The 15,915-nt window shown below is 30.2% G+C and overlaps 1 protein-coding gene across 2 annotated transcripts in view; it reads right to left on the bottom strand.

Moving 5' to 3' along the window:
• Nucleotides 1-80: 80 nt before the first annotated feature.
• Nucleotides 81-15,915, bottom strand: part of LOC140044861 (ephrin type-B receptor 1-B-like) — a 42,685-nt gene continuing 26,850 nt past the window's right edge. The window contains exons 4-15 of one of the 2 annotated variants that reach the window (XM_072089550.1): nucleotides 11,835-11,990; nucleotides 11,301-11,606; nucleotides 8,235-8,467; nucleotides 6,301-6,364; nucleotides 6,050-6,168; nucleotides 5,250-5,307; nucleotides 4,863-4,997; nucleotides 4,150-4,397; nucleotides 3,843-4,043; nucleotides 3,373-3,525; nucleotides 3,051-3,238; nucleotides 81-2,138 (exon numbers count right to left, since the gene is read on the bottom strand). In XM_072089550.1, the coding sequence (XP_071945651.1) occupies nucleotides 1,880-2,138; nucleotides 3,051-3,238; nucleotides 3,373-3,525; nucleotides 3,843-4,043; nucleotides 4,150-4,397; nucleotides 4,863-4,997; nucleotides 5,250-5,307; nucleotides 6,050-6,168; nucleotides 6,301-6,364; nucleotides 8,235-8,467; nucleotides 11,301-11,606; nucleotides 11,835-11,990 (2,120 nt within the window). In that variant the 3' untranslated portion in view covers nucleotides 81-1,879. The remainder of the gene's footprint in view (nucleotides 2,139-3,050; nucleotides 3,239-3,372; nucleotides 3,526-3,842; nucleotides 4,044-4,149; nucleotides 4,398-4,862; nucleotides 4,998-5,249; nucleotides 5,308-6,049; nucleotides 6,169-6,300; nucleotides 6,365-8,234; nucleotides 8,468-11,300; nucleotides 11,607-11,834; nucleotides 11,991-15,915) is intronic. The other variant, XM_072089551.1, reaches the window with a different exon arrangement.

Here is a 15,915-nt window from a genome sequence, read left to right as displayed (position 1 = left end):
CACGTTCCATTCCGTTCTGTTAACTTAGCGTCTATTCCTCTACCGTCCCGAAACGAAAATACGATCGGAAGCAATTAGTCAACAGAATTTTCAAATGCAGTTATATTTTTTATTCATTTTTTTTTGTTATAATACAAATTAGTTTTATTTATAAAACAATGAAATAATATGTCACCTGATTATTGCATTGATTCTATACAGAGAATACATGCAACAATACACTTTTTAAATAATTTAACAATTACATTTATCTTCCTTAAGATTTTATATTAAATAATATCATTAATACCATTAATATATTTATTTATAATACTATACAACTTTACATATTTCTTAGGCTGACAATGGATCAGTTGAATGGTTTTAGAAATTGATGCTTTAATAGGAACATCAATTCTTGTAACAACCATTTTGAATTTAAGCATGCCTCAAAAACCAAAGTTCCTCATGTTTCTCTGTAACTTGGTTATGGTTCATAAATACCCCATTTTTAGCAATACAACTTTAATTCCTCTTTCCTTAATCATTCCTGTACTTTATTTCTGTAACATTTTAAAAGTAGTCCCTACTATATTATGGAAGGCAATCACCACAAAACTAAAGAAACAAGCATTACCAAACAAACAATTCGATTGGGAAACGTTTGTCCAGAGACATTCAATGGAAAACAATACCTAACAGTATATCCCTAATCGAATATGTCAAATGTAGGTCTATAAGTTGTTTGATTGGGAATGTTGTTTTTTTTTCATCTTGTACAACTTAACATGAACATATTGTCAAGGTGTTCTTTTTTATTTCTTATCAATACAATGATCTTTATATTTTTATTAGAACTATGGAAGATTCTTCCATGACTAAACACTACACTATCAAACTAGTTTGACAAAAAAAATGTGCCCAAATATAGTAGTGATGACATCATCATGTCTATATATGGGCACATAATTGTCACATAAAGTTCGATAGTGTAGACAGGGCTTTAAACTTACATTACAGTACAATAGCGATTGTTAATTAATTTACTCAACATTTATACAAATCTACATTATGTCTCAACACTGTTTGATCAAACAATCTTTTATTTTACTCCATGTAAACACAAGCTTAATTCTAGGTTATACTGTGTGGACAGGATTAATACCATGTGTTTTTGATAAGGGATCTATACATTGTAAAAATACATATTTCAAAGGTTATTATATTCATACAGTAAGTAATATAATACCTTCTACTATTTTTACATGTCACTATTCAAGCACCAAGGTTGAGGTCTTCCCCCATAATAACAGTCATAGTAACATGTCTTTACAACTTCACTTACATTACATGATCTGTGTTATGCTTACCATGTACAAAATTGTACATGTTATTTTATATCATTTAGTAATAATTCAATTTTTTAAATTGAAATTCTACTTTCTACAGTATACAAAAGAGATGTAATAAAGAAGAAAAAAAAACTTTAAATTAATATACAATAATTGCAATGAAACAATAAAATATTTATGGTCTAAAATATGTTAAAACAGCTTATAAAAAAGAATGCATATATATACAAGGCTATATGATAATATTTAAATCTTTTACTTACACTTTGTACAAACTTATCGGTGGAATTTAAATGCCAGCTGAATGGTACTTTTTGTATGGAAGAAATCATTTCATTTTGTTCATAAAACACTTAAAATTGTTACTGTTTGTTCATCGTGTTGGAAAAGTATTAGCAAAATATAGTGTATAATGGCACAATTAATTGTAAGCAAATCAGGCAATGTAGTAAACAATATCTAAGACATAAGAACATAACATCTTGCAGCAGCTAGGGAAACAGCATTAATTTGCATACGTTAAAAATGTCAATAGAGTTGTATTAATTTCAAACAAATGTCGCTTGCGATAACATCAGTTGTTGACGTAGAAGCTCGATATTTTTCATGATCTTTTTCTGGTGTCCGAGTAAAACGATTCCCATTCGTGTAAGATCTGGAGTTGTGAGTCTGGCAATGTCTTCTAACCTAGTGTAACTGGCGTCAATAAAGGTGTTTTTGTATCGTCCCATCTTGATACCTTCAAGCCATTCTGGAACTGAGTGGTAATGAGAAAGACTAGGAATGATCGGATCTAACGGGTCATCTCTGTAAATAAAAGAAAAACAACAAATAAATAAACAAGTAAATAAGTGTAAACAATGATAAAATAAACAATTTAGCCCTATAACTAAATAAATTTGTGTACATCCCATTCAATTAAAACTTCTTATTTTTAGGGAAATCTGAATAATAATATATATGTATATAATACTCATACAGTGGTAGATTTCATTAAAATATTTTATCTGAAGCTACCCCTTTTGATACAATGGTACAGTCCCACACTTTTTAAAATTCACAAGGCTGAATAGAACATACAATAAAGGGCTTAAAGATTAACAGTGACAGAGGTAATTCAGAGAATAGGTTGATCATAATAGACAGCAAATTGTATAAGACCAAGTACATAATTATTGGTAACAAACTAACATATATATTAAGTTCATTAGATACCCATAGACAAATTACAATACCCTAATAACTGCTAATTTGCTGTATATAACAATAGCAGATAGCTAACAAGTAAGGCCAGGTGTTTGAAGTGGTACCGGCTAGTGTCTTTATATACAATATAAGTTCTAAGCAGCATGGCATGTAACAGATTTGATGAGTTTTTTTCTTAATTGTTATCTGTAATGAGTAAATTAATCCTTTCATTCTTTACCCAAATTGAAATGGGATTGAGATCAGACATGAAAAGAAATGCAATGATTAGGTTACAAGTATTCTATAATTAAACCGCACCTCCTTGAAACTGTAAAAAATTGTTTTCTTTCAATTGAAACCTCTAATTAAAACTTTAAATAAAGATTTTTCATTCAATTAAGGACCACTATTAGGACTGTTTTTTAGATGCTATAATTCAATTTATTTCATATTTAAATCATATGCCGCAACTACTTTATCGAGTTACCCTTATAAATGATTATATCATGATAACATGAGTAAAACACTAACCTTGGACGGGCTTTGGTTTGTAACATTGAAGGATTCTTTATCATTCTATCGATTGACGACACCATGCTAGAAAACGTAGGACGCTGAAGTCGATCACGTTCCCAACAATCCAACATCAGCTCGTAAATACATTCTGGACATTCCATTGGGGGCGGTAGACAATAGCCTTTCTGAACAGCATCTATTACCTATGAACAAAACAATAACAAATTATAAAATACATGTAAACATTTATTTGTGATTCTGAATTGATTTTATTATTATTCTCACTCTAATCTCACTATCTAAATAATACAGTGAATTGATTGGTTGATTGACTTACGTTGTGGTTACCCCAGTTCCAGTATGGTCTTTCTCCATATGACATCACTTCCCATGTAACAATTCCGTAACTCCATACATCACTGGATGATGTAAATTTCTTGAATGTTATTGCTTCTGGTGCTGTCCATCTAACAGGTATTTTACCACCTCCCTAAACGAAATAAAATAATAATAAATAATTAAAGAATAATGAAAACAAAAATGGTATCAAATATCTCATTTGGCAAAGGATGCAAGTTATTTTTGTCACTACATTTCAAAATATATATATATGTATGAATTATGTTAAAAACTTGTAGGAGTTGGTTGAGCTTATCAAACTAGCTGAATCCGTTTATTTGACAGGCAATAAAATTCAGATAAAAAAAAATTACCATGAGAAGCGTATAAAACAACATCTTTTTTCTGACATAAACATACTAAATAGATAAAAGCATGTCAATAAACCTAGATGACAATGTCACTTACCCTACTCTCATAAATGCCTTCTTCTTTAGCTCTTGAAAGCCCAAAGTCTGCAACCCTACAAACAAGACACTGATCAACCAAGATATTCCTAGCTGCAAGATCACGATGTACGTAGTTCATTTCAGTCAGATATCGCATACCACTCGCGATTCCACGTAGTAATCCCAGAAGCTGTACAAGCGTAAACTGTCCGTCATTTTCCTAAAAATTAAACAAATTTTAAGACACAGCAGAACAATGAATTATTTATGAATGTATTTTTATAAATTAATGAACTTGATTTAAAAGAATAAATTGTAAAACTTACTCGTAAAAACGAATCCAGAGCACCATTTTCCATAAAGTCGGTAACAATCATCGCAGGACGAGATTTTGTAATGACCCCCATGAGTTTGATAACATTTGGGTGGTCAAACTGACCCATAATGGAAGCTTCCATCAGGAAGTCTATGCGGTCTTTTTCCGCGGCTCCAGGTTTCAACATTTTAACGGCCACCTTACGTGTGTAACCATCTGGCGTTTTGATTAATCCACTACATACGTCTCCAAATTCACCTAATTACACCAAGAAAATTGAAAAGTTAAATATTAAGACATCTGTTTGTTGAATTAGTACATTATTTGACGACGACGTAAAAGCGCCACGAGGAAAGGTAAAGAAAACCAGTTTCTGCAACTACATTCAGACCTATATTTATAATTAACATCAAAGAACCTTAGATTGAGTTTACTTATTTGAAACCTAACCACAGCTGTCTTCTTAAGATGTCTAAATTAAATCAAACATGGAATTAGACTATTATAAAGACACAAATAAAATCTGATATAAGATTTATGATTTATATATTTATACTCATTATGAAGAAATATAAATATCTTCAAATAAGTAGAGGCTGAAGTTAGTAAAGAAAAGAACTTTTTATGGAATATTTTGTGAGGTTTGTGTGGGTTAGATTAACCAAATGTTTGTCTATGTATGTCGCTATTAAACGTCTATTTCTAATAATAAATGTCATTTACCTCCTCCTATAACAGACATGATTCGAATGTTATTGGCATCTATTTCTGTAGTGAACTCTCTCAAGGCTCTATCGGGATCTCCATACGTGCTGGGGTCAACATAAACTCTTGGTTTACAAATATTGGGTAAAAGTACTGTAGGCAAAACAAATAAATAATTATTTCTATAAGTAATACATATATTTGCGTATTATTCATTTAATTATAATAAACTACCTAGAAACCAGATAAGTGAATTTTTTCATCAAATTTTTTTATTATTATTATTATATATTTGTATATACATTAAATTAATTAATACAGATTTGCATATTAAATAGATAATGTCTTACATAAATAATAAAATTATATTAAAAAATATAAACATTAATAAAATAATATTCTTACATTCTCCATTTGTCAGTGTTAGTGTGTGTATTCCCACATGCGCCGGAGGGGCTTCCTTCTTCCTACAATTCAATAAAAAACAATTTCACATTAACAAATAGAATAAAATTAAAATATTAATCAAAATAAATGTCTCCATGTTTCTTCTACAAATTCAATTATAAAGTTAAAAAAAAAAAGAAGTAAAATTGTATTATCAATCACAAACATTTTACTTAAGAATCGACAGGGACATTTGCGTTTTAAATGAAACGGCTAAAACCCAGACAGATCATTTTAAAATATCTACCGCATCGTCTGTATACAGATACGGATGTCATTTTGAAATAGTTAATTAAAGCTAGCCAGTAGTAGAAGGCGTCTGTTGCAGTTAAAACGATGATTTCAAACTATAAAATGACAGGATGCACTCTAAGGCATTAAAATATACCAGAGCCATTTATCAGTAAAATATGCATTTTTATTAGAAGTACTGTGAAGTGTGATGACCTACGGGGAAAACATTTCCAAACTGATTTGATCATTGCGATGTTCGGTTTAACAAATTGCTTGAAATTCTATCAATTCATACAAAATTTATCTTTCTTTTGATGATATAGAGATCAAACTTAGGAGATACATTTTTTTTTACGGCTCCCTGATCGAACACTTAAGCTGATGGTGCAATAATAAAAGTTGTGTGGATGGCTCCTGTGGGTTGTTCCATTTTTGTTAAGAGTGATTCAGTTATGAAAATCTTGTTTTTTCATGTAGGCATCAACATAAATTGTTCCATAATTCATGTAAAAATAAAAAAATACTTGCCTTCCTTTCCAGTATCTCAGAATGATTCCAGCTGCGAGGGCGGCAAACAGAACGAATGCCGTTGAAAGTACGCCAGCTAATATACCAACATTTGTTGTGTTTTGTTCCTCTATGACTAAAAAAAACCAAGACTTTTAAATTATGTGATGCATTATAACAATTGTAAAAAATATACTGCATTATTTTCAATATAAAATTTGGCCAAAGCATGAATTTGACCTTTGACATAACAAAGCACCCATCTTACCTAGTGTACTACCCATTATTGGTTCACTGTAAGCTCCAAATCCTGCCTGTGTTCTTGCACGAACCTAAAGTAAAACACAATGTAAAATTTATTACTTTTGCAGAATTCAATTAATATGAAAGTCATAAAAGCGCATGAAATATATTCCCTCACAATGTTTTTTAAAATTATATTATAGTTTTGGGGTAAAGAATACTTTTTTGTATTTTTCAATGTTTCTTTAAATCAAGAATTAGTTTGTGTTATTTGCAGATGAATGTCAAATAAGTTGAATTAGTTTTGGACAGTTAAAATGTCTTATAAATTGGCAAAGTAATTTAGATTTTTATTAATCACCCTACGCAAGAAAGTCACCCACTTTTGGTGAACTCAGCTTCATTCATCGTCCAGTGTTTCTATTTCCATATTATTTGTGTGTTTTTATTTCTAGCCATAAAAACTGGACATTTAATCTTGTTTATGATTATGAATGTGCTGTGTGTAGTCTCCATCTGGTCTGCTAAATACTTGTGTTTAGATACAGTACCTCAGTTAGGCCTAGCTGCACTAAAGTATTTGCTCACTATTTAAATATTGTTAGTATTTTAAATACACCTTCTTTAATATATATATATATATATATATATATATTTATAATCAAATCTTATAAAATATAAAATAGTTTAATAATCAATATTATATATTGTTTTTTTTATGAATATATAACCAGTAAGGCAAACATATAATTTTTCTTAAATTTAAACTAATTATTCTGTTTAAGCTATATTTGTGTATATTTGTTGTAATATTTATGTTCAGTTTATAGGAAAACAAAGGTTTATGTTTTTTTCTTGTATGTAAAAATAAACAAACAGTAATTTTGCTAATTAAAAAAAGTGATTTGTGGTGTTGCAAGATTTTTAAGGCTAATATAATAATAATAAATAAAGGCATGATAGATCAAAAGAATACCAAATATATAATTCATCAGCTAGCCATACACAAGGACATTATGATCTCTAAATCAAAGTAAATGGTTGCACTGTCCTAGATTGTGGACTTTTGACAAGGTTTTACAAAATGTGCAAGGTTATGAGAAACTACAAAAAGGCAACAAATCACTGAAATAATGAACATGGCAATTTAACAATTTAACAGTTTGGCTATTAGTATTACGACTGTGTCTAGCATGTGAATCTTTATACATTGTATAATTTGCTAACTTTCATTACTTGGCAAGGATTGAACTGAAGTGTTATTAACATCACTAGTGGCTTAGAAATGCAGGCAAGAAAAACAAGTCTATAGTTGGCAGTGCAAAAACTGCTTAAGAGTTTTGTTATCAGCATAGACAAACACTTTTTCAAATTTCCATTCTAGATTTCTCATCGTTAGATCTACTTGAACGGTGTATGGGCATGAAAGCTGTACGCACCATACGTAGATTTACCTTTAAGTGGATTCTAAACTTATTGAGCTTTTATTGAGTGCTCTCTTATCTATTTAAGAATCTGTCTCTCATCTTCAAAAGCACAATGTAGAGTTTTCTTTGATTCAGAATTTAAGAGGACTTTTCAGGGTCAAAAACACTAATTAGTAGATTACTGTTGCTATGATACAGCTCTATTTCATTCAATAAGCACAGATAAAAAAACAATATGTGATTTAAAATCTGTGAGTTGCATTTGCAAACTAATTTAAAAAAATTCAGTTTAAGCATACTTGGTCGAGTTTTTATTGCCAACAGATGCGTTATGTTAGATGTTTGAGTTGATGTAAACACTATTGTAATCATTTACTCATGTCAGACCTGGGTAGCCTTTAGGTTAAACTTAGCCAGCTATAATCTTATTACTAAGCAGGCTGGATTAGGAAGGGCTTGGCATTTTAAGTGCATCATCTTAATTTTCATGTTCACTGTCCAAAATCTCATCAATCAGAATCAAACTCCTTACCTGAAAGATATAGTCCGTGCCTGAAGCCAAATCCCCGACAATAACGTTTTGATGTTCGCCGACAGAGGGCGCCTTCAAACGAAACATTTCAGTGGAATGTCGCATGTACTGGATGTAATAACGGATCTCGTAGTCGAGGATCTCACCATTTGGATAAAGCGGTGTTTTCCAATCTAAGGAGACCGCATCATAGTAAGAATTTGCTATGTTTGAATCTTGCACTGATGATGGAACTATAAAAAAAAATTTGTTTAATTAATTGAAGTTTTGCAAGTAATAAATCGCAGTATTGTCACACATCCTGTATATTTTAGAAAAAAATATTAAATACCAATTTTTACAAGAAAGAAAACACTGGTATAATTATCAATTATTAAAAATAGATATCAACAACGTAAAAAATTGTAACTTAAATTGATTTATCGAAAGTTGAATAACTATAAAGTATTGTAAATTAGTGATGCCTCATGTTACCATATCATATCATTTTAATGCTTTAATTTGATACCTGGCCAAAATACCAGAGATTCTCTCTTCATCTGTAGATATTTAGTGATGGGATTAGCTAAGCTGGTTAATCCCTTTGACCCCAGACTAATGGTATCAAGAATTAGCCTGCCTGCCTGCTTTGGCATGCAGTGAGTATTTTCAGGTGCATTTCTACTCATGCTAACTTATTGTACTACAATACAGCTGTATATGTCAGTAACTATTTATCATCATTAAGGTTTGATGTGAGATTTAATTTTATAATGTCATCATTTTCACAAATTAGCAGAAACCTCCAAATTGTTCAAAATATATTATTATATTTTAAATGTTGCATATTATATTTTTATTATTTGAATCAGACTACATGACTCAAATGTACAGTATCAAACGAGGGCAATCAAACTAATAGCTTGAATACATGGGCCAATACTAATGACAGCCATGTATAACCTTACTGCAACATTCCATGGGCCATGTGAATAGCAGAACAAAAACAGGCAAATATATCAGTAACGTTTCAATGGACTTACAGTCACAACTTGATATTATGATACAGCAGAGAAAATAACCTATGAACTTGGTAACGTCTGGGTATGTAAAGGTGATGTACTGTAACTATTCTTGACAGTTGATTAATGATGTATAGTTGCCATGGGTTAAATGAAATCTACCCAATTTGCTTATCATTGACAGGCCTTGGATGGGTTTCATTCTGGCAATTGATTAGATTCTTATGGATATTCACCAATGATAACCCCAAGGATTGATTTAAGAATAGAATTTTGATAGTAGGGGCAAGTTTTTAAATTTGTTTGTTATTAGTCATAAGTAATCATTTAATCTGTCACTCTGATTTCAAAAGGATACATGTTAAAGCTGTCTAGTGAATAGTAAATTTAAATATTACTTTTTTATGAGAATTTATAAATTTGACTAAATGGAACCACTCCTTTGAGACATCCCTAATAAAGGGGACACTTTACTGTGCAACAAACAAAGGCAATGTTTGTTTTAACACTATGTCCAATCCCTATTTATAGTTAATAAGTCCCAAATATGTACCCTTAATAGGAGTTTCACCATATTCTATTCTATTTTATCAGCCACAATGGGATCCCTTTTATAGAATGGAATAGAGGTTAGCCGTAATGTTAAAACATATATTGCTTTTTGTTTGTCTTTACTTCTGACTAGTAATGTACAGTACCAAAGGAGAGTGGTTCTACTATAGAACGTACAATGTGTACGTTCTGTACTACAAATACATTTGTTAGGAGTTGAGATGAGTTTTAATGTGCAAAAGATGGACACTTAAGTTGTAATAAAATAATAAAGGAAGTAATACATGAAGTATCAATTGGATAATTAGTTAACTATATAACAGACATACAATACAGAAGAGAGGCCAAACTAATTACTACAGATACTAATAACCTTGTAGGACTTGTCAAGTGCTTCTAATCACAGGTCAGTCTATTCCAAAACAATTATGAACAGAATAAAATAATTGTAAGAAAAGGGAATTTTGTTATATTTTTAGGTTTCATGATTAGATATTAAATGGGGACCTAAAGTTAGGTATATAAAACGGATTTAAATTTATACAGGACTTAAAGTATGTTAACATAGTTGAGTTGTAACCATACAGTAGTCATTTATTGATAGTATAATTAGCTTGGTTTTGGAAGTTTTAATTCAAATCTTACAGTTTAACCACAATTTACTTATAGCAAAAGAAATAAAATGATAATAGAGTAATCATATTATCATTATTATAACATATAGTTTAAAGAATGTAATGTTTATTGTGTTATTCTGCCTCCTTCCATTCCTAATGATTGGCATAGGCTCTAACACACTGCTAGATGACTGTTGACATGCTCACTCACTAATAACAAAATTATGATTAATCTGTTTTTATAACCAAAATGAACAGTTATAGGAAGACATAACTAACATCTTGGTTGATGTGACCTATAGTTACATTCTACCAAAGGTTATTAATATTAAGCAAAGTAAAAATTATCCAGGGGAGTGAAATAAATTAATAAACTGTTATAAATAACTTGAGATTTATAGTTTTCAGACGTAAAGTTTGAAATCTTATGGTTATTTCTAATAGAATGAACAAAAGAAGAATGTTTAGTATTTTTATTATACAATAAACTGTTGTGTAACAAATGACAATGACACAATACTAACATAATAGAAAGAAGAGCCAAAATGGAATTTAGTTGAAAAGGTATACAAATAAGGATTACCAGATCCACTGTACACAACTATTATTAGCTCACGTAAATACAAATGTATTGTAAACGATTGTATACAAAACTATTAAATGTGTATCTACCTCTAAGATTGAGTTGTATATTAATGTGTACAATACTATTGATGTATACTTTTGTCTGTATTATCTTTTCTAGTTATATCACCATTACCCCAATTTTCCTAAATGTTGATTGACGACGCCATTTTGAATACAAAATGCATTTATTTTGAATACAAAAATCTTTGATAAACTTTATAATAGAATAGAAAGTATATACACAGAAACATAGAGATTGTCAGACTTACCAGAGGAAAAAGTTGTGGCGTTGATTTGCATAAAGTTGTCAACACGACTGAGATCAGAGACACCATTACGTGTGTGAATTCGGAATTCATATTCTGTGTAAGACGACAACCTACTGATGTTAACCTCTAACATGGTGAGTTCGCCACTCGGAGTGAACTTAACATCGCTTGGGCATTGACGGCACTCTATCCAATAGGACACATCCGAGCGCCCTCCTTCGTCGTGTGGAGGAGACCATGTCAACGTGATGACTGATGTTTGTTGGTTCACTTCTGCTCTTACATTTGTAGGTTCGGATGGTGGTCCTAACAAAATATTAACAGTATTAATTTGACAAACTAATATAAAATCTGTTTATAATAGCAAAACCTAGTAGTACCTTATCTAATGTACACTTGCTCAAGGGAAAAGGGGAGATGCTTGTATAAAATGCTTAGAGTAGTAGGTACAAATCAAAGTCAGTGTACTGGTCTATATATTTGTCTATATTCTTCAACCGAACTGTGAGAAGTTAAAATGTGAAAATGTCCTACCTGTACAAGGGTCTGAAGCTGCGTCCGTTAGAGCACGGAAATATCCCACATTACATGTGCATTCGGTCATTGCACTGAATAAAGCAATGCTACGTGCTGGACAGTCACTACAAGAGTCTGAACTTACACCATGCTTGTAACTCCCTATGTCACATGCTACAAGAAAAGATAATAATATTAAAGATATGAAAAAATTGTTAAATTAAGCACTGAAAAATGCAATATATTAGTACAATTTTTGTTCTGTATATTTACATTGACAGGGTTTTTCTAAAAGATAATATAATCACATTCCGATCTTCTTGATTGTTCATTTTTAATGGGTTGTTTTTCCATGTAACCTTATTGACTTGCATTGTCCTGTATTGATTGAGACATGGCTTACACATTTAAGCACACTCAAAATGTGCAGGGGTAAACCTTCGCCCCATTGTCAAAATTCAACAGCCTAGATGCCGGTTCCATAAATAAGTATAATTGATCTTAATATACTAAGTTGTACAAAGTTTTAGTCAAAAACGTTCACACAGATGAAAATATGTTTGTATAACATACGAAAAATTTAATAAAAGTTAAATTAATTGTTTTACATGAAAACAATGTAAAACAGTTTGTAAAAACATTCTAGTTTTACATTAAATAAACACAAATGTTTAGAAAGTCTGTATTTATTATCCTTTCTATAATTGAGGAGTTAAATAGTTTAATGTCTTGCTGGTTAGGCCTTGGTGATAGGTACTCAATATCTTCTTATCTATCAACACAATAAAATAAGCCTAGCAGAATTGAAGGTGCCTCAAAATGTTATCAACAAATGTCAATAAAAAGGTTCATAATTAGCCTAAGGTGCTGGACACAACAACAGAATCCTCAAATAATATTTGAAGATAAATCTACAAAATCATTAAATTTTAAAAAGTATTAATTTGTTGCAATAGATAATAACACAAAGCTATCACTGTCATTGCTAATTAATTAATTACTTTTTTGTTTTAACAACAACAAGAAGTTCGTGATGTTATGAGTTCCGTTTTGGAAGAACAAACTTGATTGTTTTTTTTTAATTGGCCTGGGACATTTGATTAAATAGCCCGTTTAAATAATTCTTCTTAATGGAAATTTACATTTTGTTGCTGGCTAAGTGCTATAACTAAAAACTATTAGATTCTAAAAAACACACTTATCATTTTTTAAGAAAGGTTACGTTTTGGATACATTTTCTGGCTTGCAACTTTTATAATTTTTTTTAGAATTTACTTGTTTTAATATTTTTAAACACACACTAAAAATAAAGAAAAAAAAATGATTTTCTGACAGAGCAATTATATGCTGTTGGAAATTTTAGAATTTGATAACTAAATCCTTGAAAATTGTAATTTATTTTCTATAATGAAAAATAACCTAAAATTTCAAATTTGGTGAAAGTAAATTATGTTTCATTTTACTATTATTATTTTTGAATTTACTGCAATATAAATCTAAAGTTTTTGATTTACAACCATTTTTAATGGACAGTTGATTTTATACAATTATAGTACCAGTAATTACATTTTAATGATGTAGATAATTAACGTTTCAATATCTGTGAAGCGTGTAAAACGTGAAAGTTTCAAAACAGCTCAGTTATACATTGTATGTTGTTAAAAAATATTTATTATACTCTCTCACATATTCTGTGTGGTAATTTATTGCAAAAATTCATGATACAATTGTATGTCTACTAACAGATTTGTTTTATGGTAAAAACATATAGTTTGTCACAAAATATTATGATGATATATATATGCCCGTGCCTATGATTGAAAAATCAAATTTTCCCATACAAAATGAAATAAAATTGATAATTAAATTTAAAATATAGTATTCAGAAATAATATTGGTTTTAACTTGCAAACAACCTATCTAGTAAGGACATTAAAAGTTTAGGGTCGGAGAACTATAATAGGTAACCAACCGTGTGCCATCTGGAATATCACATGATCACCTGTATCAATTACCAAATCAATACCTGACCCTCCCTCAGGCAGATAATGGTACATCCCACAGAGACTATCGTGAAAGCATTTGCATTTTTATCGTCTAAGCACGCACAGAAAAAGAACAACCACCTTCGACGTTACTACATTCATCCCAAATGCGATGTTAATAGTCACGTTTTGGATGGGGATGTAACAGTAAAGTGCGGCCAATCCCGCCAAGATGTGACAAGGATTATTATGCATGATGAACATAGGCAAATTTGTTATGGTGAAATTAACATATCAGGCGCGGTTTAAGGCCACAGGCAATACAGACGTCCACCAGGAGATGCAGACGTCCACCTCAATTCAACACCGAACCACGAAATGCAAGAATTTGATAACAACGTCAACCTGATGCTAATTATTTAAAATTAAAATCATTTATCTATCAAGTCATTGTGCTCTGCATATGAAATTGATATTTAATTCAATTTATTCCAGATTTATTACAATTTATTTTAAATCAGTCAAAAAGCGTTGTGAGAACAAAGTAATTGATTTGAAAAATCTCCTTTTCCACAAAAATTTAACCATATATACTAGTTATACTATCTGTTTTTTTTAATTTGTAAAATCACTCAAATGAAACCATTTCTTATACTATAAATGAATATATTTTTTAAAATCTGGTGAATTCATGAGATGAGTCAAAAGGCCTATAAGGGACACGTTGACTATTTCACATCTCATACAAATTGAAAACATTCAAATATGCCAAGTCTCTGGTGAGTTATCTCTCCTCAGTATAATCTGTCATTAACATTTCAACTTTAACTTTTTTTTTCCTCTCAATATTTAATTTTTTATGACTTGCTTTGAGATAGAGTTAGCATGTTGATTTTTAATGGACAGAAATTAACTAGTTCGTAGTACAGTATATTCATATGTTATTTAAGACCGCATGTCTATGTGACTAGAAAGTTGTTTTAACCGAGTACTATCAACATTCAAAACATGACTGCATTGTCATGTAATATAGAACTAGGTCTAAATTTTAATAAAATTCATTGTAATAATAATTTAAATTTAATTATATCTAAATCATTTTTTATAACATTCATAATATTCTTAATTATAATTAAATCCATGTTTAATTAATAATAATGAATTTTGAAAATATAAATAATAAATATTAATATCCCACTTTCCTATCAATTTGATATTAGTTGGAGCAATGATGGATATACCACACTGTATTCAACTCAAATCAATACGTAGACCTTTTAAATTATTTCACAAACAGAAAATCTTTTTTAAACATTCAGATACAACTTTCAATTTAAAAACGTCAAAGTGTATTTAGTTTATCTGTCACTCGTGTACCATTTATGGATACAAAGTCTCTAGTGAAAATAACACGTACAAGATATTTTTTTTCCACTTATCGCTTTGCTGTCAATCGGGTTGCAATTAGGCCTAACTGAATGCAATATAATGCATTGTCTATGTTAATTCAGATCTCTTTCAGAAAAACAAGTTTTGCAAAGCTACGGAAACATGATCCACGAAGCCATGAATTTTCACAGTCGGTGACCAACTCATATCAGTGGCGGATTTACTGCTTCAATGAGCTAATATATAACTCATCATTAAATGCTGTTTTGTGACAAAGACTAAAACCAATGCGTATTTCAACGATAAAAACGCACCTTTGATGAAGATATTCTGCAGCCGGTTATATTGAGGTGATAAATAACAGATTCGTTTACCACTCTTTAAAATGGACAACATTTCAGCGGCTTGTTTGCAGGGATAGTACCAAATACCATATGATATATTACTACATTTAGATACACTGACATAACAGCCACTAATAATGTCTTTTGTTTTATGATTATTTCACTGAACAGTAAATTACACGTCGATCACAGGATTATAATTGAATACACCATGTAATGTGAATATCATTTTAATGCGTTGTAAATGAAAATTTTCATTTGAAACAAGATTAATGATTAATAAATATTTTATTTGTTATAAAAACACTTATTAAATCAAATTTTACCTTTATTTATAACAATAAATGTCATCTCTTGTTTATGTGGTATTTTTTACTATAT

The sequence above is a fragment of the Antedon mediterranea genome, chromosome 3, assembly GCF_964355755.1.
Source record: "Antedon mediterranea chromosome 3, ecAntMedi1.1, whole genome shotgun sequence".
NCBI classification, from domain to species: domain Eukaryota; kingdom Metazoa; phylum Echinodermata; class Crinoidea; order Comatulida; family Antedonidae; genus Antedon; species Antedon mediterranea.
Note: the sequence above shows the minus strand (reverse complement) of the source record. Positions and strands in the feature narration are given on the sequence as shown.